We start from the raw sequence: 25676 nt of genomic DNA, 5'->3' as shown, positions 1-25676 counted from the left end.
CTCATTGGAGGAGTTATTATGGCGCCTTTTCCCAGATAACTAGTCTTTTCCCCGTAGAAAGACTCAAAAGTGCATAGATGCAACCTTGGAAGCTATGCCAAGTCTACTATTGTACATGCAACTCATCTCTACTCTTCAAAGTCAAAGGGCGCTTTGGCACACTCCAATGTGGTCTTCCTGAAGAATACCCCGGTCCGCCGGGCCGCAAGGATCAGGGCTTAATATAAAAATTGGTTATCTATAAATGTCCTTGAGGTGCCGTTGCCTTTGTCCTTGCGTTTGTCCTTTGCGAAATCATCTGTAGGTATCATCCAATAATAGACCTTGCCATGCAGATTCTGCTTTCTGCCATCGTGGCTCTCGGGATAGCCCAGACAGCTACTGCTGCCCCAACAGGGGCTGTGTGCACTGGAACATTTAGCGCAATCTCAGCCGCCGATTTTGTGTCTAATCTACATCCCGGTTGGAATCTAGGAAATACACTTGATGCTATCCCCGATGAGGGATCTTGGAATAATGTACCAGTTGTGGCGTCGACATTTGATACCGTGAAGGATGCCGGCTTCAAGAGTGTTCGACTCCCAGTTACCTGGGCTGATCACTTTATCGGAAGTTCACCTGATTGGACAGTTGACCCAACATGGTTGGACCGAGTCTCCGATGTGGTCGATATGATTGTGGCCCGTGGACTGTACGCTATCGTTGATGTGCATCATGGTATGATATACCTTGTATAATCCAAGTTGACTTTGACTGACCGCAAACAGATTCATGGAATTGGGCTGATGTTACCCAATCCGGAGCCAATCTTACCATGATTGAAGAGAAATTCTACAGCCTCTGGTATCAAATTGGGACCAAGTTGGCCTGTAAATCGAACCTCGTTGCCTTTGAACCCATCAATGAGCCTCCGTGCAATACTGCGGCCGACGGTACCAAGATCAACAAGCTGAACAAGATCTTCCTCCAGGCGATTAATGATGCCGGTGGGTTCAACTCGCAAAGAGTCGTTACTCTAGTTGGAGGTGCTCAGGATAGCATCAAGACTGCAGACTGGTTTGTTGCACCTTCTGGGTTTTCAAACCCATATGCTATTCAGTTCCACTACTACAGTCCCTGTGAGTGATATATCAAACTATACCTACCGGTATTATGTGTCGAGTTGAACTGAGTTGAACTGACTGAACTGCCTGGCTTCTAGACGACTTCATTTTCAGCGCTTGGTAAGAGTATAGGCCCAGCATATTAGCTATTATTTTACTGACTTCGAACAGGGGAAAGACTATTTGGGGCTCTGACAGTGACAAGTCTGCTGTACAGTCTGACTTCCAGCGGCTGCGCAACACTTTCCCTGATGTACCTCTCCTTTTGGGTGAATATGATGCTTCACCCACCAACACCGAGCCCGCTGCTCGATGGAAGTACGTTGACTTCTTGACCAAGACTGCAGCCAGTCTTGACATCTCCTGCGTGCTGTGGGATAATGGACTGGACCACTTGGATCGAACCACCGGGGTCTGGCGTGACACTAACTCACTCTCGATCATCACAAAATCCACCGAGTCTACTGCAAATAGTCTGCCAGACAGTACAGAGGACGCTTCTGCAACCACTCAGTCATCGTCGGCTTATATTTTCCATCAGTATGGAACAGACGTGACGGAACAGACTCTTCCATTTATCTTCAACGGTAACAAGCTCTCGTCGATCAGTGACTCTACTGGCTCTACCTTGTCCGGAACAGACTATTCTGTCTCGGGTGCGAATATAATCTTCACGGCCTCATATTTATCCAAGCATCTTTCGTCCACGACAGCACCGGGTGTCATCGCCACTCTAACCCTGAAGTTCTCGGGGGGTGACACGTCCCCTGTTATCCAAATTGTACAATGGAAGGCTCCAACTCTGTCATCTACGTCGGCAGTGGCCTCGTCTGTCTCCGGCTCTGACCTATCGATCCCAATCACCTGGGGTGGACTACCAACTGTCGCTGCAGTAAAGGCTTTGACCACAAGTGGAAAATACCTGGTCGATGACTGGACAGTATCGCTGGGTCCTATCCAACAAGCCAGAGCTGTAAGCTGAGCCCTACTCCTCGTGTACCTTTTGGCCAATGCTAATACTTCGATATAGACCTATAGTAGCCAGTATAACTGGGACGACTCCCATGTAATCCTCACTTCATCTGCTATTAGCTCCGTCATCTCTGCTGGCGAATCGACTGTATTCACCTTCGAGTTTTTCCCGCGGGATAATGGTGTTGCGAATGCTGTCAACTTTACCTTGACCGTCTGATGGGGGTTCTATCTCAATGGGGTTTACCAAGGAAATGGACCAGTTATATCACAAACATCATTTGAGTGCGCTTGATCGGGCTTTGCTTAATAGCCTCGGTATCTAATAACAGAATTTATGTACAAAAGCATCCTCCCAATCGGTCATCAAGTCATTAAATTCCATGGCAGATAGCCATGATCAATACAGGGTTTTCAATTCCCGTAAAGGAAGATGAGGGTCATATTTATCCCACACGATCTTGTTCTTGTCATCCAGGTGCGCACCCTCATCCGTGATGCTGATTATCGAATCTGTCTCCATAACCTCATGGCTACTAAAACCCCACTTGTCGCGTGGGATCCACAAGGTCGGCGGTGGTGATGCTACACATGGCTCGAAATATGCTGTGCGCATCTCTTCGGGCGTGTAGGTAACCCTCTCCACATTGCGTCGAACCTTTTGACGCAAAGCAGCATAATCTTTGTATACGTTCGGGTGGAACCATCTCCAGAAGGCCATCGCGCGTGGGCGGCGCTCTTCGTTGATCGCTGCCACTGCATCTTCTCTCTCTTGAAGCATTTCCTCTTCGGCGTCAAGGGACCGTGGTAGGAAACTATTCAGAGGGGCGAGTGCATCGTTGAGCGACATGTGTGCCAGAATGTTGCCGATCAGGAATAGAACCATGATGATGACTGGGCCGATAGCGCCCCTGATGGCGCAAAGTCCTATCATGCAAATCTCAGCCAGGTAGAGACCGGTTAGCAAGTGTTGCAGGGCTCGTGGGTAGACTAGTCCCTTTGTGTCGACTTCGATATCATATACAAAGAGGAAGTTGTATCGGTAGGCTTGGTATACAAGATAAAGCCCGAGGAAGGCAAATCCCAGAATCAGAGGTGCAATGCATGAATAGGTCAACGCTAACAAATCGGGTCAGTTAATCCTCGTTAGAAAGCAGTAGGGTATCGCTTACCAATTACAGCCATGTTGGTGAAGACGGGGAAGACATTGCCCCAACTGAGAGAGGCAAGTTCGGCCCATCCTTGAAACAGACGACGAGGGGAATAGGCAAAGAATGTGGTGACAAATTTGAACACCAAGGCACTGACAATTTGAACCAGTGCCAGAGAACTCATGCTCAATCCCTGCAGAATGAAGTAAGAAATGTAGAAATTGGTCGCCTTGGGCAGGTTCTGCGCCAGCAGATCTTTGACCGAGAGAGGATCCTTGACGATTTGTGCAGTAGCAGCCGACGCAGCCGACGTCAAGGTCGTGACCAAGAACACTTGTACCACTTGAAAGACAAAGTGAGCGCTTTGTGTGAACAACTCAACTCGTGCCTTGGATGGAACTCCAGCTCGCCTAGCGCATACTATGTAGAAGTCAGCAAGGGTTCAACGAACAAGGCAGACCAGGGGAACATACTGCGACATATGATCGGCACTAACGACATCAACGCCGCTAGGGCCGCGGCAGGAAGAAGACCCTCAATCGCTCCTTTGATGAAATCGGGCAAGTCAAGAATGAAGCCGAGGAAGGGAATCAGCGTGCAGATGTATGTGATGTTCGAAATCGCACCCACGATTGCCGCAGGAAACGACCAAAAAATGACCATCGCCGCCAGGAATCCCTGGATTGCGAATCTCCTAACAATTCTTTGCCACCAGCTAAGATTCAGTGCCGACCATACGACCTCGCTAGGGGAAACTCCAATAAAGCGAGGCGTCATGTGAAACGGCTGGTGATGCGATAGGGTTTGCAGGGCGACTTGTGCATCGGCCTGGCTGTTGAATTCGACAAAGATTGCACTGAGCTGTTTTGCTTCGCCATTTTGGTGTTTGGCTTGTAGATTCGAGACCTCTTCGATTTTCTTTGCGAGCTCAGCCCGATACCAGTGGATAGTGTCGACTTTTTCGCCGAAGAATTTCAGTCGATGCATGGGACGTTTGACCTTGTGAGACCATGCCGGGTTGCTTGACTCGCAATCCAGGCACGTATCGGAATTCCATTCACCTGTTTTGATTGCTTGAGTGCGAACTTTATTTGCTCGCCGAATGAGCTTGGTCTCTGCGGTTTCTAACTTCTCAGCTAGTCGATCCCGTTGAGCGACCATCTTTTCCAACTTGGAGCAGTCGGAGGTAATCCAAGTTCGGCAGATCGAGTCTCCAAATACTTGACGTAGTTTCTTCTCGTTCTTGTAGGCATCCGGAACTGACATGAAGAGGACTGTACGGGACGACATTCGAGATGCATAGGCTGGCGAGTTGAGGTAGGCCTGGCGGAGGTTTGCATAATACAGGCTTTCTCTGACCACGACATAAAATACGAACGCTATACATGGTCAGTAGGGCTAGTTTTGCGAGTGAACAACTGAGAACTCACTGAAGTAGACACATGCCACTATAACATTGGCATAGTATCTGCTGGGGTTCTTGACGTTACTGAAACTTAGCTTGTCGAGCTCTGTATTGCCGTTGCCCCCAGTGGCATGAAGGGGCAGCAGAATTGGCCATGTAATCACACAGCCTGTCAGACATGTCGCAGCCAGGACGCGCAAAAATCGCAGGAAAAGATAACCGTCTAGCGATGAGTGGTGGAGCACATGATTATCTTCAATTTTTAAAAATGTGCCGAGCCAGTTTACCCAGCCAGAAGGCAACTCGGGACTCCGTTGATGCTCATGTATGTCGGGCAAGTAGGACCTCGGAGCGTACCATCTGCGCTGAGTGCGCCGAAATATCAGAAAGAGGCTAATCCAAAACGCGGCGTAGACAAGTGCAGGCAATAGAGTCATCACCAGGGCAGAGCCGGATGAGCCCCCTCCCCCGGTAAGACCGCTGGCGACATCACCAGAGGCGGTCGACGCGTCGCCTCGTGCCGATCCAATATTTGCGTCGTTATCCTTGAACAGATTAGCAAAAGATCTCTACATAGTTAATGGGGGGGTTGATTATACCGTTATACTCTCCATGGTGAGTATAGTCTTGGGAAACAAGAAGACATAAAAGCCAAGGAAATGACAGGAAAGAGGGGGCTGTACGGAGCAAGTTCCCCGGGTCAAAAAAGAAGCAAAGAAAAAAGCAATACTCTTTGCATGGTCCCCGCTTACGACCTGTCACCCACAATGGAGACTGAGAAGTTCGTGCATGGAAGAGCTGATAGGCCCGGCTTGAAGATTAATCCAAAGTGCTCATGTCGATCCGATAGTTTGCGGGTCTTCTTTGCCTTGGCGAGTACCTGTGGAGGTGCTCTATATGTATCGATATGTCCAGAGGAAATTCCAAAACGTGCAGAACCTGTGAAGGACATGGGAAAAGAATCGAAATTAGAAAATCAGAAAAAAACAAATTGAAAATTCATCTCAATTGCTGTGTACATGGAAGTGAATTGAAAAATACAGAGAGGGAAAAGAATCTCATTGGCCAATGCGGGTCTCCCGAAGGAACCTAGGAACCTTAGGGAAAAAAAAAACAAACCTTGGGAAGATTTGGCGCTAATCGATCAACCCCCTGAATGTGAGAACTTTCATTTGAACGGACCAATAGTATCAATGTAATGCCAACCCGCAAGGATCTCTTCCATGGATTTGATAGAACCTTGGAAGAATCCATGGATACCTAGGTACCTACCTAGGTAGGCAGGTAGTAATTGGATACTTTTTCCCCCAATGGTTTTCAGGAATGTAAGGGGGTCTGGCGGTGGAAACTTGCGTTTACAGCATATGGAGAATGTTAACACGGGAGCCTGAAATGTGAAGATATATCATGAGGAAATAATATTAATATCTGTGCACACGTGGGATCGTTCGAGAATATCTGACGTGTCTCATCTGGTGGAAAATATGTTCTAGATAGTAAATGGATTGATGGTATGGAGTAGATGATAGATGCTAGACGGATGCTAGACGACGACATTTGAAGAGTCGACCACCTGGCAGCAGGTGAGACTTACGTGTAGTACATGTAGACTATGTACGTACATACCTGTATGTTGTACAATATAGACGACAGACTGTAGGGAGTACAACATACAACTCAATGTATAGAAATGTGAACGTGCAGGTCTTGGCACACATATGCATGTACTACCTAGATAGGAATGTGTGTACAACATAGTAACCCCTCCACAGACTACGTTCTCACCTGTCCTGTCGAGTCTTTTGCTCTTTAAAGCCCTTACTTGAAACTGGAAACGTTGCACTGCACCCTGTATTTGCAACTGTCAACCCATGTAACTAAAACACCTTGTGCTCTGGATAACTATGAAGGGGGAATACTAGCTAACGCCGTCGGCAAAGATAGGTAATAGTGCATAACTGGTTAGTGTATGGATTTTGTATCGGGAGTTATGCCGCTGGGGAGCGGGAAACCCCGTCGTCGGGACAATCCCGTTTTTGGTTTCTTATATAAGTGAATATATTTGAGGTCTGTATCTACGGATCCATCCTGACAATATTATTCTATCTTCTTGACTATACATTGTTTCCCTTATATTGTCTCTCCATGGAAAAGTCGCCCTCATCACTGGCCTCGGTCAAAGCCAATCTGAAGGTTGGGGAATTGGTGCTGCCATCGCTGTTCTCCTAGCCCGACAAGGTGCAAAGATCTTTGGTGGCAATCGCACGCTCGCTTCGACTGTTTCGACTAAAGAGGCCATTGAGACCGAGGGTGGAGTTTGCGACGTCGTGGAAACAGACGTGACGTCAGACATCTACGAAGACCCTTGTGGAAGCCTGTATGGCTAAACACGGACGGATTGATATTCTGATAAACAACGTTGGGAGGTCAGAGCCCGGTTCCCCCGCTACAATGTTGGAGGAAGTTTGGGATTCCCAGGTGGACCTCAATCTCAAGAGCGTGTTTTTGATGTGTCAACATGTTCTACCGATAATGGAGCAGCAAGGCGGTGGCGCAGTGGTGAGTGTAGCCAGCATTGCCGGCTTGAGGTACATTGGAAAGGCTCAGGTCGGATATTCCCCGACGAAGGCTGCCATCATTCAGTTGATGAAAACAACGGCTGTCATCTATGCACCCAAAGGCGTGCGTCTGAACACGGTTGTTCCTGGGCTCATGGACACCCCCGTACACAAAATGTATGGTATCCAGATATGCGGATGATCAAGCGGAAAGATACATGGAGATGCGCCATGCGCAAGTTCCGATGGGGAAAATGGGCGACGCGTGGGATGTTGCCAATGCTACGCTCTTCCTGGTTAGTGACGAGGCGCAGTATATCACAGGTCAGGAATTGATCGTGGATGGTGGCATAACATCTTCGACGGGGAGGACACGATTTGAAATAAAAGGGTTCTGGGTGGAACTGGTAGGTTGGCGCGGAGATGTTGAAGAATTGAAACAGTATTTATATCTATGTACAACATCCTTGGAATAAGGTCTTAACTCCTAGGTTCACGATTCTCCTTGGAGACAGGTAGGAACTTTGTGTGTGAACCCTTCGAAACCAAGGGGCCCACTTGATCGTCGATGACTCGGGAAATTTTGACAGTGGTGAAGGCCATTGACTTCCCCACCCGATCAGCAACGGCAGAGATATCCAGGGTATCTCCAATAGTGGCAGTTGACAGGTATGAAACGTGGATATCAATGCTTGCGCCTGTCCTCTCATATCCATGTGTGGCTATCGACATGCCCCCGGCCCAATCAATTATAGCTGCAGAGACAGCCCCGTGAACGGTGCCCCTGGAATTGACATGTTCCGCTGTGAGCTTAAGTCGGGCTTGCATCTGGCCGCGGGTTGCACTGATGATATCGACATCGGGTAGAAGAAGGCGATAGATAGGGCTGTCATTTTTGGTTCGCTCCCAAACCCCGCGCACATGCTCCAATTCGGTGGTATTCATAGTGGGTGATCACTTCAGGGAAAGAAAGTTGGGAGAATGAGGATATGGAGAATAACGCATTGAAAATGCAGGGGAAAAGGGATTTGGATTTTTTTTTTATTTTTGCGTTGAAGTTCGAGTCGGAGAGGCCGAGAGCGGGATGTGCCGCCTCTGCAGCGGATTCGATCCGAAATGGCACATAAGTCGGGGATGTATGGGGTGTATATCTAAACATACATATGTACCTACAATATAGGTATCTTGCTATACATCCTGAGGTAGTTGTATTGTTTTGACCTTCAGTGTATGTGATCTATATGTGATCAACTAGAAGAGTCCAGGCATCGATCTGCGACTTCCACAAAAGACCACTAAAAGGACATACGAAAAGACTATAGGAAAAGCTATCTGAGAAAATCACCAAGAAGACTACGGCCGTATAAGCGACTACGTATTCTTGTCACAGTATGGCGGTATACAGGGCGGTATAATCTGGGTACAACATACACGGGTTACGGTAGATAAGGTGGATATGGGCGGTGAATCTGGTGATGATTGCAGAAAAAGGGGAGCTACCAACAACACCAACTCTTCGTCATTTCGCGAAATGGAGAACTCGGCAAGGACGTTCAATTCGTCCTTAGAGGCCAAGCAGCCCTTTCCGCCCCTACTGGCTGAAGACCCTATATCCCCGGAAGAACAGCAAGAGAGCTACGAAGCCGAGAGTGTCACCTCCCCCGGCTATGAGGAGATTGAGGTGGAGGACGATGCGGATTTCCAGTCGCACTACTCGCTAGAGCATCAATCATTCTCCGATACAGACTCTGATGATTCTTCTAATATTGACCGGAATCATCCATTTCGCCAGTCCTCCAGCTCTCTCCATGGCCCCAATGCATTTGCGCCTCCGTTCTACAATCGTCCACCCACCCCTCTACCGCCCTCTCCCTCACTTACTTCTCTTCTTCGACCACCCTTTTCGACTACTACGTCACGTCCAACTACTCCGGACAGTTCCGATGTAGAGACTCCCAACGATACCGAGGCGGCAGTCGCCAAGTCAGCTCGTCGCGCAACCACCGTTCCGCGCGCCAGTCCCAAGGTTCCTACATATGAATATTATGGCTTCGTGTTATACCTAGCTTCATCATTGGCTTTTTGTAAGTCTCATGGGGAATTTCCGGCCCAGTCTCTCGTGGTCTCCCGCATACTAACCGGGCCAACTCAGTGTTTTATCTCCTATGGTCATATCTCCCATCACCGTTCCTCCATCAACTTGGTATCTACTATTATCCCAACCGTTGGTGGTCGCTGGCGATCCCCGCATGGTTGGTGATGCTACTCATCTACATTTACGCTGCACTCGCCACATATAATACAGGCTATCTTACTTTGCCCATGCACAGCATCGAGAACATTGTTGATGAGGTTGCGAATGTATCGGTGATTGATGGAAAGGCGCGGAGACGTCCCGGCGGTGCTACCAAAATGAAGCCCGGTGCCACCTCATATCAGATCATGGGCCCCCAAAATCGCAAAGTCAATTGGCGCGAAATTTGGAGTGAGGGAACCGACGCCGTCATGGATGTACCGGTAGGGGGCGTGTGTGAGGTTTTGTATGGCCAGGACCGAGAGGAAGACTTTGATTATCCGGTTGCAGACTCATAGCTTCTCGATTAACTCGATTTCCTCGTCAATTCAAACTAATATTCTCCAAGATATTGATTTCAGTGTTACTGTTTACTCCGGGGACGGGCCAATGACGTCGCGAATATAACCCCGAACATCACGTGGTTGGCAGATCGGTCTGGCCGCCTTCCGCCTTCCGCCTTGTTTCTCATATCATCCAAACTATCGACAACAAAAACGGCCATTACTGTCCAGAGAATAATCTCACAATGTCAGCGGAACGGCCATCAACCCCACCTTCACAGCCCAAGGAGTCGGGGCCAGGACAGCTTCCCCGCGCCCCCATCACTCCTGAACAACAACGGAGGATGGTAAGTTCCTTCCAAGCTTGCGACATGGCCAGCCAAAACTAACTAGTCTTTCCGATAGGAAATTAGTCGCATGAAAGCTAAAGCTCTCCGGGAGAGACGTGAAGCCGAACTATCTCAAGCCGCTCCAAATACTTCTCAGCCCGCAACAGGTGCCAAGCGCTCGTTCACCTCGATGGCGACATCCAATCAGCCCGCTAATATGCGTGATGCGTCTTCTTCAAATCGCCCATTGGACTCCATCAGGCCAGCCCGAAACTTCACGAGCTATGTCGACTATGACTTTAGCAAGATGACCGACACGAAGGGTGGATTTTTGACACAGGAAGATGACCCGTTCAATAAGCAACTCCACGTGCCGGATGGGAAAGAAGTACAAAAACCAGCACATATGACGCAGAAGGAATGGGAACGCCATCAGCTACTCCAATCACTAAAGCGAAACCGGGAGGGACCCTTTGAACCAGGTCTAAGTGTCCTAGATGATAAAAGCAAGCAGAAGACATGCCGTGAATGTGGCAGTCTCGAACTTGACTGGAAATGGGAAGAAGAACTTAAGTGCTGCATCTGTCATGCTTGCAAGGAGAAGCACCCAGAGAAATACAGTCTGTTGACCAAGACGGAAGCCAAAGAAGATTATCTCTTGACAGATCGTGAGTACCTGATTGTCGCCTATGAAGAGAGAGATGTGCTAATCAGCCTACTTATAGCTGAACTCCGAGACGAAGAGCTTCTTCCACGCCTCGAGCGTCCGAATCCACACAAATCTACATGGAACAGTATGATGTTGTATCTACGATACCAAGTGGAAGAATATGCATTTTCCGAGAAGAAATGGGGCTCGGCAGAGGCGCTGGATGCTGAGTTTGAACGACGAGAAAGTGATAAGAAACGACGGCGGGAGGCCAAATTCAAAACGAAGCTGCAGGACCTGAAGAAACGCACACGTGTGGAGGCCTACCGTCGCAATCGACAAGGTCCTTCAGGCGGAGAGTTTGGCGACGATCTCGGTTCTGGCCGGAAGCATGTTCATCAATGGGGGCGATCCATTGAGAATCCAGAAACTGGAATTGGTGTCAAGACGTGTGTAGAATGTGGGATGGAGGTGGAAGAGCTCGAGTTCTAGACCATAATGTACCATAGCATGATCGATTATTGTATGAGACCACGAGCAAATTTAGTATTTAGACCTATTAGACATTTTGCTCTGGTATTGGATCTTCGTGAAAAATATTTGAATAATGGTTATTTCATTATTCTTGTGTTGTTGGAGCATATACATGCAGCTAACTATATAATGGATGTAGTCCATAGTTATCCGAAGAACCTGAAGAACTCGGCCTGTGGTCGCTCCTAACCTGTTGAATTTAGTATCACATGCGGAATTTCTCTCATGTACATTCAAAATCCCTGCAATTCATCCAATTACTTACCCAACTATCATATACCTCCAGGGCTACCTACCTACATAGTAAAGGGCAGGTCAATTTTCCCCATTAAGAAGGCGGTCAGACACCCCCGAGGCCAAGCCATCTTCACCATAACAAAAGGTCAGTACAGGCACACTCTCATCCTCATAACTTTCCTATCATTGTCCGACCTTGCTCCTCTCGTTTGGATCTTCCTCCTTAGGATATCTCATCCACAGGCTGACTCGGCGTGGAAGTGGTTCCTTGCCGTCGCCATTAGGGGACTTGAGTCGCTTACCGCGGATACGATTTACCGGGGTCAGGAGAAACCGAAGCTCGCACCTTACACGTCACTTGATTTACTACCGGCCTGATTTCGTTCCCGGTACCTCCTGCAGTGCTTTGACCCTTCAGAGCCTCGACCCGTCCTGTGTTTGTTCATTTGTTCATGTCCTGGCAATCTCCGTCAGCCATGGCTGGGATCGGAGGAATGGCTGGCGCCATGGATGGTTCGAATGGCCCACAGGGGACAGAATACACATTACAGGGTACGCATGAATTCACCTGGTTGCTTGAATTCCATTGACTGATATCCGTGTCCAGGTGTAATGCGCTTCCTACAGACAGAATGGCACCGACACGAGCGCGACCGCAATGCATGGGAGATTGAACGGGCAGAGATGAAATCACGCATTGGTCGATTGGAAGGCGATCTGCGCACAAGCAAGCGCTTGCATGAGTCCCTCGGGAAACATGTTCGCCTGATGGAGACCGCTCTAAAGAGGGAGAGAGAGAAGGTCAAGAAGCTGTCAAACAACGAAAAGCCCGAAGACTCTAAGGATCCTAAAGATGCTGCACGTGAAAGCGTCAGCTTCCTGAAAGGTACGTGCCTCACAATTGTATGCTAGCACGCGACGTGGGAATATTGACTGAGTTATTCACCAGCGCATCGCCCCAAGCCGAGCACGGACCATGAGAATGACGAAGCAGCCGACAACGAAAGCCAGCATGAGGGTCAAAGTGAGGACATGGACAAAGTCCGAAGCTACCTGTCCAAAGCCTCCAACGAGATTGCGTACCATGTTATACCCGCTTCCCACCCGCCACCCGACATCAATGACTCCGATATGTCAGGCCAGCTTTATGGCAATTCACAGCTGTCGCAACAGAACTTGGAGGAGGCTTATCTTCAGCAGCAACGTCAGAAAGCGAACCACGTCATGGCACGTGAAATGGCACTGCAAAACCACCAACCGATGTCCAATCACTACTCTGACAATGCCATGGCTCGTGGTCAAAACCAGTATCTCCCTCGGGATGCCATGGATCGACGGTCACTGGACCCGCAACAAGCCCCCGTCGCAGCAGTTGAAAACCGAACCCAAGTATATGAACAGGGCACAGTGGGTGAACGCCCAAACCAGGCATACGAGGCCCAGGGCCCTCGAGTGGTCGTCAAGGAGGATGTGAATCCGAAAAATTTGACTGAGAAAAGAACAGAGGATGTGGATGGGTGGAACTTTGACGAACCGGCAGAGCAGGAACTCGTGGTCACCGGACCCATCCCGCCTCATCGCCCGGATACCCATGCTTTCCCAAATGCCAACTTTATGAGCTCTGAGCCGAGCAAGGACGGGTCTCTCCCCCACCGAAGGACGAGTTCAGGATCAATGCGCAAGAGCGATGGTGCAATTGATGCCCGGGAGGCGGGCGCGACCTTCGGACAAAAGCAAGATTCTATCTTCCAAGTCCGGTTTGTGCTGCGTGGCCACCTGGATGTGATTCGATCTGTCATCTTCACCGGTGGTGGTAGTCCAGAAGAGCCCGAGATCTGCACTTGCAGCGACGATGGAACGATCAAGAGATGGATCATCCCAGGTACCTCTGGTGGCTCTGGGACTGGTTCCAGCCATGACTCGGACATTACGAGCTACTTCACTCATCGCGGCCATGAAGGCGCCGTGACTTCTCTTGCCGCCTGTTCATCGTCCCAGAACATCTCCAATGGCGGTCGTGTTTTGGGCGATGGGCTGGTGTTTTCAGGCGGCCAAGATGCTAGCGTGCGTTTATGGGAACGTGGGCGGATTGATCCCAAGGCCACCTTCAACGAGCACAAAGATGCAGTCTGGGGACTCTGCGTGCTTCCCGGGACCATGGGTTCTGTCTTTGGCGACTCAAGCAGCCAATATGGTGGCTCGGATCGCATCCTTCTGGCCTCTGGCGCAGCAGATGGCTACGTCCTGATTTGGGCTATCAGCGCCGCATCCCCGCCTGGAAATCGCCGTCAAGGTAGAAGCCAACGCGCGAACTCAAACTCAATGCCCTCCGGTTCCAACTTCCCAACCTTGCCTCCCCCCAGTGTTGCTACCACTCCAGCTTTCAATTACACCATTGTTCATCGCATCCCCCGCCTCAATTCCCCTTCCCCAACATGCATCAGCCCCTTGTCTCTTGCAGGCGTCAACTTTGTCGTCTCCTACTCGGATGCCTCTATTATTGTTTACGACACGCGGACCGGCGAAGAAATTGCGGGTATGGCTAGTCTCGAGACATATGACGGCACGCCAGCTACTGGGGTGAACTCAGTAGTCGCCACCACTGTGGGCTTTGATGGAACCGTTAATCTTGATCCCAACCGCGCGATGGCAGAAGAAGAAGAAGTGGTCCACGGAGCCACTGGATCAAGCAACGTTGAGGGTGTAATCATCAGTGGTTATGAGGACCGATACATCCGCTTCTTCGATGCCAATAGTGGTAAGTAACATTTAAATGACCTTGGTATTTCCGACAACACGCTAACATTTGATACAGGTCAATGTACATACACAATGCTTGCTCATCCCGCTGCGATAGCCTCACTGTCATTGTCTCCGGATGGACGTGAGCTCGTTTCAGCTGGCCACGATGCAAGCTTGCGATTCTGGAACCTTGAGAAGCGCAGCTGTACCCAGGAGCTGACCGGTCACCGGCTAATGCGTGGCGAAGGAGTCTGTGCTGTAGTATGGAGCCGTGATGGCCACTGGGTCGTTGGCGGTGGTGGAGATGGCCTGGTCAAGGTCTGCTCCCGATGATTGAAATGACGGAATGAAAACCCGTGTATGATTCTTCTTGCGTTATACCTGTGTGTGTATCTCTTCGCGTCTGCTCGTCGTTTTCTGTATGATCCCATGAACTGGATGAGCGATTAGCCGGACCAGTTTTCTTTCGAGCATTTGCAATGGTGTTCACCGACGCTGTGTGGTTTATGATACTCGCATACGTGATTTTGCGCTTTTCTTTTCTATTTCTGTTTTCTTTTCAACTTGTGTACTTTTTACTTCGCTGATAACATGTTCGACAAAGATTCCCTGGCGTGCGTGGATATTTTCTTTCAACTGTTTCGGTACATGCTCTACTTTCTATGGGAACTAGAACATACCTTGTTCGAATACTGTTCCATTTGCTCTTGTGATAGGGTCTTGATTGGGTTCAATGATCCTGATATTTGACGTATCAGTTTGCTTGGTGTCCACAGATGAATGGGGGAAATTCCCCCTTTTCTCCCTCGATGCGCCCATGTAGCGTGCCTTAGACATTAATAGCTCATTGTGTGTATAATATTTGAATCCTACCGTTCATCGAGCAAACTCGGCCTTGTCAGACTATCATTGACACGAGGCATATGTGAAACGACTGGAACAAATACAGGTATCATTCGATATTGACATTATTTCGCTGCTGTCGTGGGAATAGTTTTACTTGGCTGAGCTCCACGCCTCTTTGAACACCAATCTCAACCGTTTTGCTTCTTCCTCGTCCTTCAATCGTTGCTCGAGATAGCCTTGCAGGTCATCCCAGAAGGCCTCTGTACGCAACACTTCCTCCCCACTCGGACCTATAGCAGCCTTGGGCGGTGATTCATCCCGCTTCTCGGTAATCTCCGGTTGAGCCACAGCAGATTCAACCACCTGGGCGCCACCAATGATCATCACCCCTATCTCGACTTCTTTGCCTCCCGCCATGATAGCGGGTTCATCTGCCAAGACCTCGGCCAATGTCTTTCCAGTTCCAGTTACTGGCTTGCGCTTGTATAAGATCTTGATCTTGTCTAGCGGAACCTGGCCTCCCTGCACATCGGTGACACGCACTTGCACAGCATCTCGGATGTCCTGGACCGAAGTGGTCGAGAGAGGGGCATTGGAGATCACAAACTCCAGAGCAGGGTTGCGGGCAGACTTGACGCGGACAGTGATTGATTTGGATGAGCCTGGTGCCTGTGTTGACTTCACTTTTTTGGGCATCGGAGGGTGCGGGGCTGAAAGGCGGGGGAGGGTGTACTGTCGTTTATCAAAAAGCATGTCAGAATGATCCTGCTCGGTGAGTCAAGCTAGGGAATTTCGCATCAAGACTCACGGGAACTCGTAGTCCAATCTGCTCTGGGTCGAAGACATGATCAGCGCGAAGCTTGATGGGCCGCGAGTCCAGCGTGGACAGGAATGATTTGGTAAAAGTAAGCTCTGACATGGTGAGCAATTTAGATTGGTAGAGATTCTCAAGACAAATAGAGAGAGAAAGCAAATCAAAGGCGATAGTAGTTGGACTAGAGGAAGTCTGGACCTGGGGGAGTTCACTTGACGCCGATGGGACAATAGACACCTTAACTACAAGGCACAAATATAAACAAGCACACCGCCTTTGATTCCTTCCGTACTGCTGGCAGTCACCGCCCGAAGAAAAAAAAAAGATGGAAAGAAATTACAAGCTCCCCGAGAGAGCAAACACCCATTAACGTACCCATACACACCAATTTTTCACAATGGGTGTCGGTCGCCGTATGAAGAAGCAGGGCCCCCCGGCCCCGCTCGACGAGTCGAAAATCACAATGCTCAAGAAACGCAAGGCTGGCGGGGCTGAGGCGCCTCCGAAGCCTGCACCAGCAAAGCGTCGCAGATCTGATGCAGATGAGGCTGTCTCGAAGAAGGAGGCTCCCAAGAAAAAGAAGGTAAATGGCGCTGCTTCCAAGGCCGAGTCTAAGGAACCTAAGAAGCAGCCGTCGGTCACAAAGAAGGCCGTGCCGGTGCCTATGTCTGATGATGATGAGGATATGGAGGATGATGATGAGTTCGGTGATCTCGATGGGATTAGTGAAGGCTCAATGGGTAGCGATGACGAGGTTGAAGGGCTGTCGGACCTAGAGGATGACGACTCTGTTGTCGATTCTGACGAGGAGGGCCACACCCGTGGAGCCATGTTCTCTGACGACGAGGACTCCGATGCCGAAGAGAGATTGACCGCCGCAAACATCGAGGGTCTGTCCCGGAAGTTGGATGCTGAACAACAAGAGGAGGAAGAGGCCGCCGAGCAGGAAATGCAGGAAGCCGCCCTGCAGACCAACATCGCTGCACCCGATGTGTTCGCCGACCAGACCCAGCAGGGACTCGCCCCCGATCTGCAGCTGCTTCGCCAGCGCATCACAGACACCATCCGAATCCTGGGTGACCTGAAGACTCTCGGCCTGCCCGGTAAGTCGCGTACCGACTATATCGATCTCCTGCTCGACGATATCTGCACATACTACGGCTACACCCGTTTCCTGGCTGAGAAGCTGTTCAACCTGTTCACCCCCAGAGAGGCATTTGCCTTCTTCGAAGCTAACGAGACTCCTCGCCCTGTCGTTATCCGTACCAACACTCTGCGAACCAACCGCCGATCACTCGCCCAGGCCCTCATCAACCGTGGTGTTGTCCTCGAGCCCGTTGGCAAATGGTCCAAGGTTGGCCTTCAAGTTTTCGAGTCTCCGGTCCCCTTGGGTGCCACTCCCGAGTACCTGGCCGGTCACTATATTCTCCAGGCTGCCTCTTCTTTCCTTCCCGTCATGGCTCTCGCTCCCCAGCCTAATGAGCGTGTTCTTGATATGGCCTCTGCTCCCGGTGGTAAGACAACATACATGTCCGCTCTGATGCGCAACACTGGCTGTGTCGTCGCAAACGATGCCAGCAAACCCCGTGCCAAAGGTTTGATTGGTAACATTCACCGTCTTGGCTGCAAGAACACCATCGTGACGAATATGGATGCCCGCACTGCTTTCCCCAAGGCCATGGGTGGCTTTGACCGTGTCTTGCTCGATGCTCCCTGCACCGGTACCGGTGTTATCTCGAAGGATCCCGGTGTCAAGACCTCCAAGAACGAGCGTGATTTCCTCGCCATTCCCCACATGCAGCGCCAGCTTCTTCTGGCCGCGATTGATTCTGTCGATCACGCCTCCAAGACCGGTGGATACATTGTCTACTCTACTTGCAGTGTGACAGTCGAAGAGAACGAGGCCGTCGTGCAGTACGTTCTTCGCAAGCGTCCTAATGTCAAGATTGTGGACACCGGTCTCGGTGGTTTCGGTAGCCCTGGATTCCTCAGCTATATGGGCAAGACTTTCGATCCTAAGATGGCGCTCACCCGCCGTTACTTCCCTCACCGCGAGAACGTCGACGGCTTCTATGTCTGCAAGCTCAAGAAGACAGCCGTGACCCCCGTGGCCAAATCGGACGACACCGAACCCCGCTCCAAGGGCCCCAAGAAGTCTCGCAGTACTTCCTCGGCCGCCTCCACGGACGATGAGTCCATTGATAAGACCCCCATTGTTGATGAGAATGGACACGCCGCTGATTTCGAGGGTGGTGCCTTCAGCTCATTCGAGGACCCAGAGGACGCTGAGCGCATTGCTCGCGCTGAGCGCAACCGTCTCCGTCGCAAGGGTCTCAACCCTAAGGGTGTTTTGAACAAGCCCAAGAAGAGCAAGGTGGAGGTGTCAGAGAAGGCAAACGAAACGGCCGCACCAAGCCAGGAAGAAGAGACCAATGCCGTTGCCTCGAAGAAGACTACCAATGAGCCAAAGAGCGAGAAGAAGACCGTGGCCAAGGAAGACAAGAAGCCGGTGACTGCGGAAAAGGAAGAGAAGAAGGCTGCGGCCAAGGGCAAGGCCGAGAAGAAGGATAAGAAGTCGGCCAAGAAGGCCAGCAAATGATCAATGACCTGATCGTTTATCTCTTTGTGTATAATTCTTCGTTTTTCATTCTTCGGGCAAGTCAAAAGCATCATGTATTAGGTCCGGGACCCGGCGCACTGGATATACCTTTTGTTCAATGAAGATCAAACTGTGTTTCAAAAAAAAAAAAAAAAAAAAAGAAAGAAAAAAGGAAATAAAACGAATAAAAGAGTATAGAGAATCCAATGTAAAATGCTAAATCAAATCATGCAAGTCCCAAGGCGTCGGATATAGAGAGTATGAGAACTGCTGTGTATCCAACAATCTAAATCTACTGGTAGGTGTATATAACCAAAATCAGGAGGATATAAAACCAATCGAACCACTCCTGTCCTAAATCACCGTTCGCTAAAAATCAAGTGCCCAAAATTCAAAAAGGCCAGTCGGGAACGTCTATATACAGCAAACCAGATACCACTCTATGCTCGATAAATCTTGATCACCTTCTTAACCTCTTTGCGGCACATCGGACACAGGTTCACGAGGTTCGCACAAGCCACGCAGGAACAAAGGTGACCACACTCAGCGAAGACGGCATCCATTTCCTCAGTGTAACAGATTTGGCACAGATCCAACTCTGCGTCAGCCACTTCCCAATAGCTGATGCCCTTGCCGTGGCGTTTTCCATCCTTGAAGCCGCCGATATACTTGTTGCCTGTCGTCTTCTCAATGTAAGTACCTTGTCCATGGCATACATCTTCGACCCAATCACCGTCGTATGAGTCGCCGGTGGGGTAATTTAGTTTGCCCTGGCCATGGCGTCGGCCAAAGACGAAGTCGCCTTCGTACATCATGCCTGTGCTAGAGATGTGCTTGCCTCTACCATGGTGATAGCCCTTGAGGAAGTGACCGCTGTAGTAGTCGCTGGTGAAGTTGGCTTCGATGGTCTTAACGCCGGTGAAACCTTGGATTGGATGACCGCGAGACTCGGCCCACAGGTACTGAACCAGACGGTCAGGACTGGTGAACAATCCCGATAAAGCCAGTTGAGTACGCCTGTGTTTGCGTTAGAAGGAAGATAACCTTGGAAACCGGATATATGTGTACTTACTTATCCTTCGTCAGCTTATCCCCCACAATGAAACACGCTCCGTGCGGAGCTACCACATCATCAAAGCTGTCAGCAGGCGACACTGTGGTAACGGCAGCACCATCGACTCGTTTCCACACGAGGAAGTCTTGGCGAAGAGGCCGCTGTAAATGGCGTCTGATGGACGCTTTGACGTTGGAATCAAGCTTGGAGAAGAATGACCCCACGGTACGAAGTACTTGATTGTCTGCGTCGAACATTTGAATGAAGTAGTAAGTATGACCAACAGGTAACTTGACCTCTGATTGGGTCAGTGCTTGAGGCGCGACTTCTGACACAGAAGACACAACTTCGGGAGGTGATACATGAGCGGAGCTTGTGGCTTCTGTTGATGCATCTGCCGTAACAAGAGCCGTCGATTGTTGATCACGGGCAGCAGCAGCTAGCACCACTTCCTGTTCTGCCCTTTCAGTAGCAAAAGAATCATTCTCTGGGGACATCGTGGCTAACGGAGGCAGTGATCCATCATCGATGACAGAGTGCACGGTATCTGTATCTGATGCAGCAGGACCCTCGTGGGGAGCACTCCCTGATGAGCTAGCCACGGCATCTCCTTCGGCCACAAGCACATTTTCAGAAGCTTCGTGTATCAAGTTCTCGACGACCATGTCATCCGGCTTATCCCCTGAAGTGGTCATCGCAGGAGGATCAGGTATGGCGAAGAATTGAGCATCTTCTGCTAGGGATTAGCGAGGTGATGGTAAAAACAAAGTGAATGAAATCACGTACCTTCCGAGATGATTTCCATCCAGAACCGAATGACACTCAATGATGGATCCAGGGGAACATTCAAATCCGTAGTGCGATCAAACGCCAGCGATGATCCAGATTGAGCAAAGGAGTCACCAATCTGCCAGAAACGAACCCGCTCGGGAGCAATGTGGTCAGAGCCTGAGGACTTCCACATAGCAATTCTTTTGCGTAGTTCTGCTAAGCGTGATGAGCGGGGCAAAACCATGTACATGACACTGTTTGCTGCTTTGGCCTGTGCCATGAGATCGTAGGAGTCAAACAGGCTGGCCAACTGGTCATATTGTGGAAGCGCATAAACCTCAACTTGGACATGATGCGTAGGCTTATCATCAGAGTGATACACGCCTGTTTCATAATATTGTTGCAAGGCCTCGGGAACTTCCCAAGGCCCTTGGGGACCAGGCAAAAGCTCCGATATCATGTCTCCGCGGATATACATTGCCACAACAGGCACGTCATGACCCTTCTTATGATCCACAGTCTGGGAAGGATCAAGACCGAGGTGTGGACCCATGGCTGTTTTCTGGGTCAAGCACTCCACGCGGTTGTCGCTGCCATCGTCAAAAGCTAGCCATGTGGTGCCCGGACCCGCAGGGCGAAGGATGCTAAAGAACTTGCCCGAGGTGCGGCGGCCACGATGAACAATATAACCATAAAGGACATACTTGCTACCCTGGCCATCAACCACCCACGGAGCTAGGTCTAATTGCTCATCCAACTCCACTTTATCATACCGCAGCTGCCAACGTTTGCCTTTATCCAGAGTATGGCGGCCAAACTCCAAATGCAGAAGCGGTGGAAGCGACCATCGACCGGGCTTAGCACTCAAGTATCCACTAACGGCTTCGTAGGTAGACTTGGCTTGATCAACTGGCACGTAGATACGCGAGTTGAAGTCAGTCGGCAGCATGTTCACGGTGACTCCGCCATCAGAAGATGGACGATTCACAACCGGACTGTCAAATAGGTGAGCGAATTGTTTGCCAGCCTCCGTTCCCTTCAGCTCTAGTTCCAAACTGCGACGTAGGCGCTCCCAAAATTCGGACACATCGCTCGAAAACTCGTGGAGATTGCGCAAAGTACTAGTCACGCCGTCCGTATCGACAAAGCTCGCGGAGAGTGTCTGGCGGCGAAGCTGCCACAGAAGCCTTTGAAGAGCATCACATAGAGGCTTCGGCCTAGCATCGGCATTGGTGAGATGTTCAAGTACGTCAACACCCTGGATGATCTTGCAGAACGGAGCAACGTGCAGCCACGAGGCAAGCCCGGCTACCTCTGGGCTATGATTGATGATCGAGTCACCCAGAGGTCGGTAGCCGGTCAGTGCCATGCTGTCCCAAGTCGGCTCGGAATCACTTGGATGCCACCAGAGGGACTTGGTGGGGTCGTTCACTACACGAATGTACGCGTCAAACGAGAGCGTATCGTCATTCAGGAGAGCACGATGTTGGCCCCGGCGGCGCGAATGGATTTGGTCCCATGGGCCGTGGAAATATGTCCACCCCCAGTCCAGGTTGTGAGCGTTAAATTGATGGCACGAAGACTGCATCCACCCGGTGCGTGGCTCTTGTGGGTTGTATACAATGACACCAACCTGTGCGGACACACGCCAAGAGTCCGAGGTTCCATGATCAGATTGGGTGTCCGTGGCCGCAGGATATTGAGACTTGTAGTTCTCAAACCACGCTGATGCGTCGTCCATGGCTGTAGTCTTTATTTGAATATCCGGGGCGCTATCATCCAGTGAGGCATCGGCTGGGCCTCGACGGACCGTAAATTCCGTCTCAGGGAGCTTCCCCTCTGGAGCGGGCATAGTGGTAGAGCACTCGAGGTAGACGCTCAATGCATTGACATTGTTCCCCCGAGGATAGAACTTGATTCGCCACCAATAACCCCCAACAAATGCCGGTGGGGAGCGAATGATTTTATCACGATTCGGGTTTTCGGGAGTGCCCCGAACACCTTTGAACGTCCACGTGAGGCGGGCCTTTTCGGTAGGGATGTATTCAGGATCTCCCAAATCCCGAAAGAAGTTGGTTTCCCAATATTTGTCTGTCATGGGGTCAGTAAACACACTGCATAGTCTTGTAAGGTGGACACGTACGGTCACTGGCACTATAATCCGAATCACCGCTGACAATCTCTTTCATCTCGTCCTCATCTGGGACGGTTGTATCCTCCTCGTACTCTGCCCAATAGGCATGTTCCAGCTCTTCCGAGGGCGGTATTGGCGCAGCTTGAGGAGTTGAACGTGATGATTCGGGGGATTGGTTTGCTGACTCGGTCTCTGTATTCGTTCTCACCGTATCCTCCACTTCAGTCTCGGGGACTGACAAATTGGGTAAGGGGTCCATTGCCTTCGAAAACGAACAGTTCCAACGAATGTGTTTGAGAAGATATATAAAGCGTATATGTACTGTATAAAGATTGATAAGGGCTTATCGGATAAGAAGGTTGTGGAGATGGCCCTGTGGAGAGAAGCGATAGAGGAACAAGAGAAAACGAATGAACAAATTAGAGAATAGATAATAAGGGAAGAAAGGAAGAAAAGAAGAATAGATGAACAGAAGAAAAAGTCCGAAAGTAAAAAGGAAAAGAGGAAAACAGAAAAAGAAAGGAAAAACCAAAAAAAGAAAAACGATAAGAGAAAAACCCGAAAAAAAAGAGAAAAAAAAGAAAGAGTCCGGGGGAAGTTGCCGAGTGGGTCCATTTGGTATAGACTTGGCCTTTACATTATGTGTTAAGTATTTATACCTACATATGTATACTTAGGAGGTAGGACGGTATGGATTATGTACTTCTTTGCATATATGCATATATACATATGCAGTCTCAACATATATCAGATGTCTATATTGTAAATGTTATTATACATGACAAAGTCGGTGTGCCGATCCCCACTCAGGGGAGAGTATCCTTAAAAGGCCGATTTTTGGAACGTTCGGTGGCGACTCTTATCGAATTTCCATCGAATTTCCCCCTTTCGCCACTGGGCCTTCCAAGGCACGCCACCTCGGAAGACTGTTTTGTTTTTAGGTAGGGGCATATAGCCATATCGGGTCAACGTACCTCCAGGGCTATACCTGTACAGAAGCACACCGGATTGTAAAATGCAGGCCAATCCTACTCAATGTTGAAACAATTGCCAGATCAAAGACCCTTGATTGCCCAGAACGGACCACTTTTGACGGAGAGTGACACTGATTGGCTGTTTGAAAAAGAAACCATTACTAGACCGCGGTTTCCCGCATTGCTTGGCAACAAGTCCCGTAGACTGGAGGAAAGTGAAATCAATTTTGTGTCGGTTGGGCACGGGCAAATGAAGCAGCCACAATCATAGGGAATACTGCCGTGGCCTCAGCATAGACCTAGAAGAAGAATTTATGAAAGTTAGCTCGGCCCTAAAGAAATAGAACAATAGATCAAACTCACCTTGACAGACTTGGCATCCGCCTTGATCTTGCCCCAGCTCACCGCTTCATCCGGCCGCGCACCCGCATCACTGCCATCGAACTCCTGCGCGGTATTCACATACACGGCGTGCTCGGCACCGTTGCGCATCAGACATGCATTAGCGATGTGGTGCTTGACCACCCCACCTCCCAAGATGATCATGCCGGCGCGTGTCGCTCGAACAGCCATGGTGTTGATACGGCGCACATCATCCACAATATCCACCCGGAGTCGTTGCGGGGAAGACTTGAAGGTGTGGAAGTAAAGCATGTCACCCAGTGATCCATCCGTCAGGGCGGGACAGAATACGGGGATTCCATTCCGGGCCGCCCAGTACAGAACTGAATCCTCGTGGTCGATCTCACGACCCAATCGTTCGGTGATGCGGCTTGGCGTCCAGTGAAGCTCGTCTTCCTCGTCTCCAGTCTCCCGAGCCTTAACTTTTGCAGCCTCCTGCTCCTCCAACATCTTGTCCAAAATGGGCACCACCCAGTCCTCGAAAGAACAGTAGTTATTGTTGGGCACCAGAAGGTTGCCAATGCGGTTGAGGCCTTTTGCACGAAGTCCAGCACCGGGAGTCGAGAACGATCCGAGATATGTAGGGGCCAAGCATTTGATCAAATCCTCCTCCACACCTCCAGCAGTGGTCACGATGGCGGAGACATGCTTGTGTTTCACCAAATAACGTAGGGTGTCTCGAAGACCGGATGAAATCAAGTTGGATGTATACCCGAGGAAGATGGTGGTTTTGTTCCCTGTCTCGGGATCACGGAAGGCGCGCTAAGAAATCGTCAGACTCTTAACCCATAGATTGCAATTATGTTTAGACGTACCATTTCATTGATGATTTGAGCAGCCTCAGCGACTGCACTGCCCTGAAAACCGGTATGGGCCAAGTTGTCCACCATCTCTGCGACAGTGATATCTCGTCCTTGGAACTTATCGAAATCCACTCCGCTGACCACGTGAGATCCCTCTGGGACCGGTTGCGAGCTCTGGAGGACGGACTCGGTCACCGAGGAGGGGATGACTGAAGGCTGCTGGGCGCTCATATTTGTGATGAGATTAGGAAGGAAAGAAAAGAGAAGAAAAGAGAAAAAGGATAAACAGTTGTAAAGAGCGTAAATAAATCCGTACAAAGTGATTTATCGAGCTGAGATAAGAAGTCGAGCCAAAAAAGAAGGTCAGTTTGGAGTAGAAGAGACCTCGGGAGGGGCAAGTTGATCTTTCTTTCTTTTTTTTTTTTTTTTATTTGATTTTCTTTTGGCGGGGAACCTGCATCAGTCTGGGCCTTGATGCCTTGGTGCCTTGATGCCTCAACACACCTTATTGCCTCAGGCATAAATCCCTTCGTAACTAGTGCTATCATTTCACACTTGGAGACTCTCCTAGATATATTTGAATGAAGAATCTCTTATAACATTGATATTTTATTTCTACTGTTTCTATAATTCTACTGACTTTGTTTGTACTGTACAATAAGATACTATAGCACTTGCCCAGGTCCTTCTATACCAAGAACATTCAATGGGAATAGAGTTTAGGAGGCACATCCCCACCACACTAGCATTCAACCGGCTTAGTGCCGAGCCCCTTGAAGTCTCACGAACTCATATTCCGAACAAATTCCTAACAAATTCCAGTACTCCCGACATATTCCTCTTTCCTTTATTCCGTCCTCTTTAGTACTCTTATATTGCATAACATCCGGCGCAAGGAGCTCGCATGATTTCGCCGATCTTGTAACGTGCTCGTGTTTCTTGTTTTCCACGTTAAATCCTCTTATCTCGACGAATCTGTTAGTCTTGTCAACCTGAACTATCCATTTGCTATGGTCTAACAA

General features: G+C 49.7%; 11 protein-coding genes across 11 annotated transcripts; 6 read left to right on the top strand and 5 right to left on the bottom strand.

Annotated features, from left to right (window-relative positions):
* Positions 1-329: 329 nt before the first annotated feature.
* N7525_007985 (putative extracellular endoglucanase) lies at positions 330-2295 on the top strand (the record flags this gene model as incomplete). The annotated part of the gene is made up of 5 exons (XM_002568409.2): positions 330-717; positions 768-1118; positions 1202-1223; positions 1275-2076; positions 2134-2295. 5 exons carry the CDS (start codon positions 330-332, stop codon positions 2293-2295), a joined length of 1725 nt encoding a protein of 574 aa, XP_002568455.1.
* A 180-nt stretch (positions 2296-2475) lies between these two features.
* Positions 2476-5245, bottom strand: N7525_007984 (uncharacterized protein; the record flags this gene model as incomplete). The annotated part of the gene is made up of 5 exons (XM_002568408.2): positions 2476-3194; positions 3248-3646; positions 3700-4605; positions 4657-5176; positions 5231-5245. The coding sequence occupies 5 exons, from the start codon at positions 5243-5245 to the stop codon at positions 2476-2478; spliced, it is 2559 nt and encodes an 852-aa protein (XP_002568454.2).
* Positions 5246-7082: 1837 nt separating this feature from the next.
* On the top strand, positions 7083-7391 carry N7525_007983 (SDR family NAD(P)-dependent oxidoreductase; the record flags this gene model as incomplete). The annotated part of the gene is made up of 1 exon (XM_061214261.1): positions 7083-7391. The coding sequence occupies one exon, from the start codon at positions 7083-7085 to the stop codon at positions 7389-7391; it is 309 nt and encodes a 102-aa protein (XP_061068692.1).
* Positions 7392-7669: 278 nt separating this feature from the next.
* N7525_007982 (PaaI family thioesterase) lies at positions 7670-8134 on the bottom strand (the record flags this gene model as incomplete). The annotated part of the gene is made up of 1 exon (XM_002568407.2): positions 7670-8134. The coding sequence occupies one exon, from the start codon at positions 8132-8134 to the stop codon at positions 7670-7672; it is 465 nt and encodes a 154-aa protein (XP_002568453.2).
* A 586-nt stretch (positions 8135-8720) lies between these two features.
* On the top strand, positions 8721-9781 carry N7525_007981 (uncharacterized protein; the record flags this gene model as incomplete). The annotated part of the gene is made up of 2 exons (XM_002568406.2): positions 8721-9273; positions 9342-9781. The coding sequence occupies 2 exons, from the start codon at positions 8721-8723 to the stop codon at positions 9779-9781; spliced, it is 993 nt and encodes a 330-aa protein (XP_002568452.2).
* Positions 9782-10011: 230 nt separating this feature from the next.
* On the top strand, positions 10012-11236 carry rad14 (DNA repair protein RAD14; the record flags this gene model as incomplete). Its single annotated transcript, XM_002568405.1, has 3 exons — positions 10012-10113; positions 10172-10763; positions 10821-11236. The coding sequence occupies 3 exons, from the start codon at positions 10012-10014 to the stop codon at positions 11234-11236; spliced, it is 1110 nt and encodes a 369-aa protein (XP_002568451.1).
* Positions 11237-11967: 731 nt separating this feature from the next.
* On the top strand, positions 11968-14590 carry N7525_007979 (cell differentiation and development protein Fsr1; the record flags this gene model as incomplete). Its single annotated transcript, XM_002568404.2, has 4 exons — positions 11968-12067; positions 12123-12401; positions 12465-14273; positions 14331-14590. 4 exons carry the CDS (start codon positions 11968-11970, stop codon positions 14588-14590), a joined length of 2448 nt encoding a protein of 815 aa, XP_002568450.2.
* Positions 14591-15253: 663 nt separating this feature from the next.
* On the bottom strand, positions 15254-16022 carry N7525_007978 (uncharacterized protein; the record flags this gene model as incomplete). The annotated part of the gene is made up of 2 exons (XM_002568403.2): positions 15254-15835; positions 15912-16022. The coding sequence occupies 2 exons, from the start codon at positions 16020-16022 to the stop codon at positions 15254-15256; spliced, it is 693 nt and encodes a 230-aa protein (XP_002568449.2).
* Positions 16023-16314: 292 nt separating this feature from the next.
* On the top strand, positions 16315-18516 carry N7525_007977 (rRNA (cytosine-C5-)-methyltransferase NOP2; the record flags this gene model as incomplete). Its single annotated transcript, XM_002568402.2, has 1 exon — positions 16315-18516. The coding sequence occupies one exon, from the start codon at positions 16315-16317 to the stop codon at positions 18514-18516; it is 2202 nt and encodes a 733-aa protein (XP_002568448.1).
* A 440-nt stretch (positions 18517-18956) lies between these two features.
* N7525_007976 (putative MATH and UCH domain protein) lies at positions 18957-22734 on the bottom strand (the record flags this gene model as incomplete). The annotated part of the gene is made up of 4 exons (XM_002568401.2): positions 18957-19533; positions 19589-20303; positions 20357-22432; positions 22485-22734. The coding sequence occupies 4 exons, from the start codon at positions 22732-22734 to the stop codon at positions 18957-18959; spliced, it is 3618 nt and encodes a 1205-aa protein (XP_002568447.2).
* A 936-nt stretch (positions 22735-23670) lies between these two features.
* Positions 23671-24885, bottom strand: N7525_007975 (deoxyhypusine synthase; the record flags this gene model as incomplete). Its single annotated transcript, XM_002568400.1, has 3 exons — positions 23671-23748; positions 23813-24613; positions 24667-24885. The coding sequence occupies 3 exons, from the start codon at positions 24883-24885 to the stop codon at positions 23671-23673; spliced, it is 1098 nt and encodes a 365-aa protein (XP_002568446.1).
* Positions 24886-25676: the final 791 nt, after the last annotated feature.

The sequence above is a fragment of the Penicillium rubens genome, assembly GCF_028828025.1.
Source record: "Penicillium rubens strain IBT 27055 chromosome Unknown utg000003l_segment0_segment0, whole genome shotgun sequence".
Classification (NCBI taxonomy): Eukaryota; Fungi; Ascomycota; class Eurotiomycetes; order Eurotiales; family Aspergillaceae; genus Penicillium; species Penicillium rubens.
Note: the sequence above shows the minus strand (reverse complement) of the source record. Positions and strands in the feature narration are given on the sequence as shown.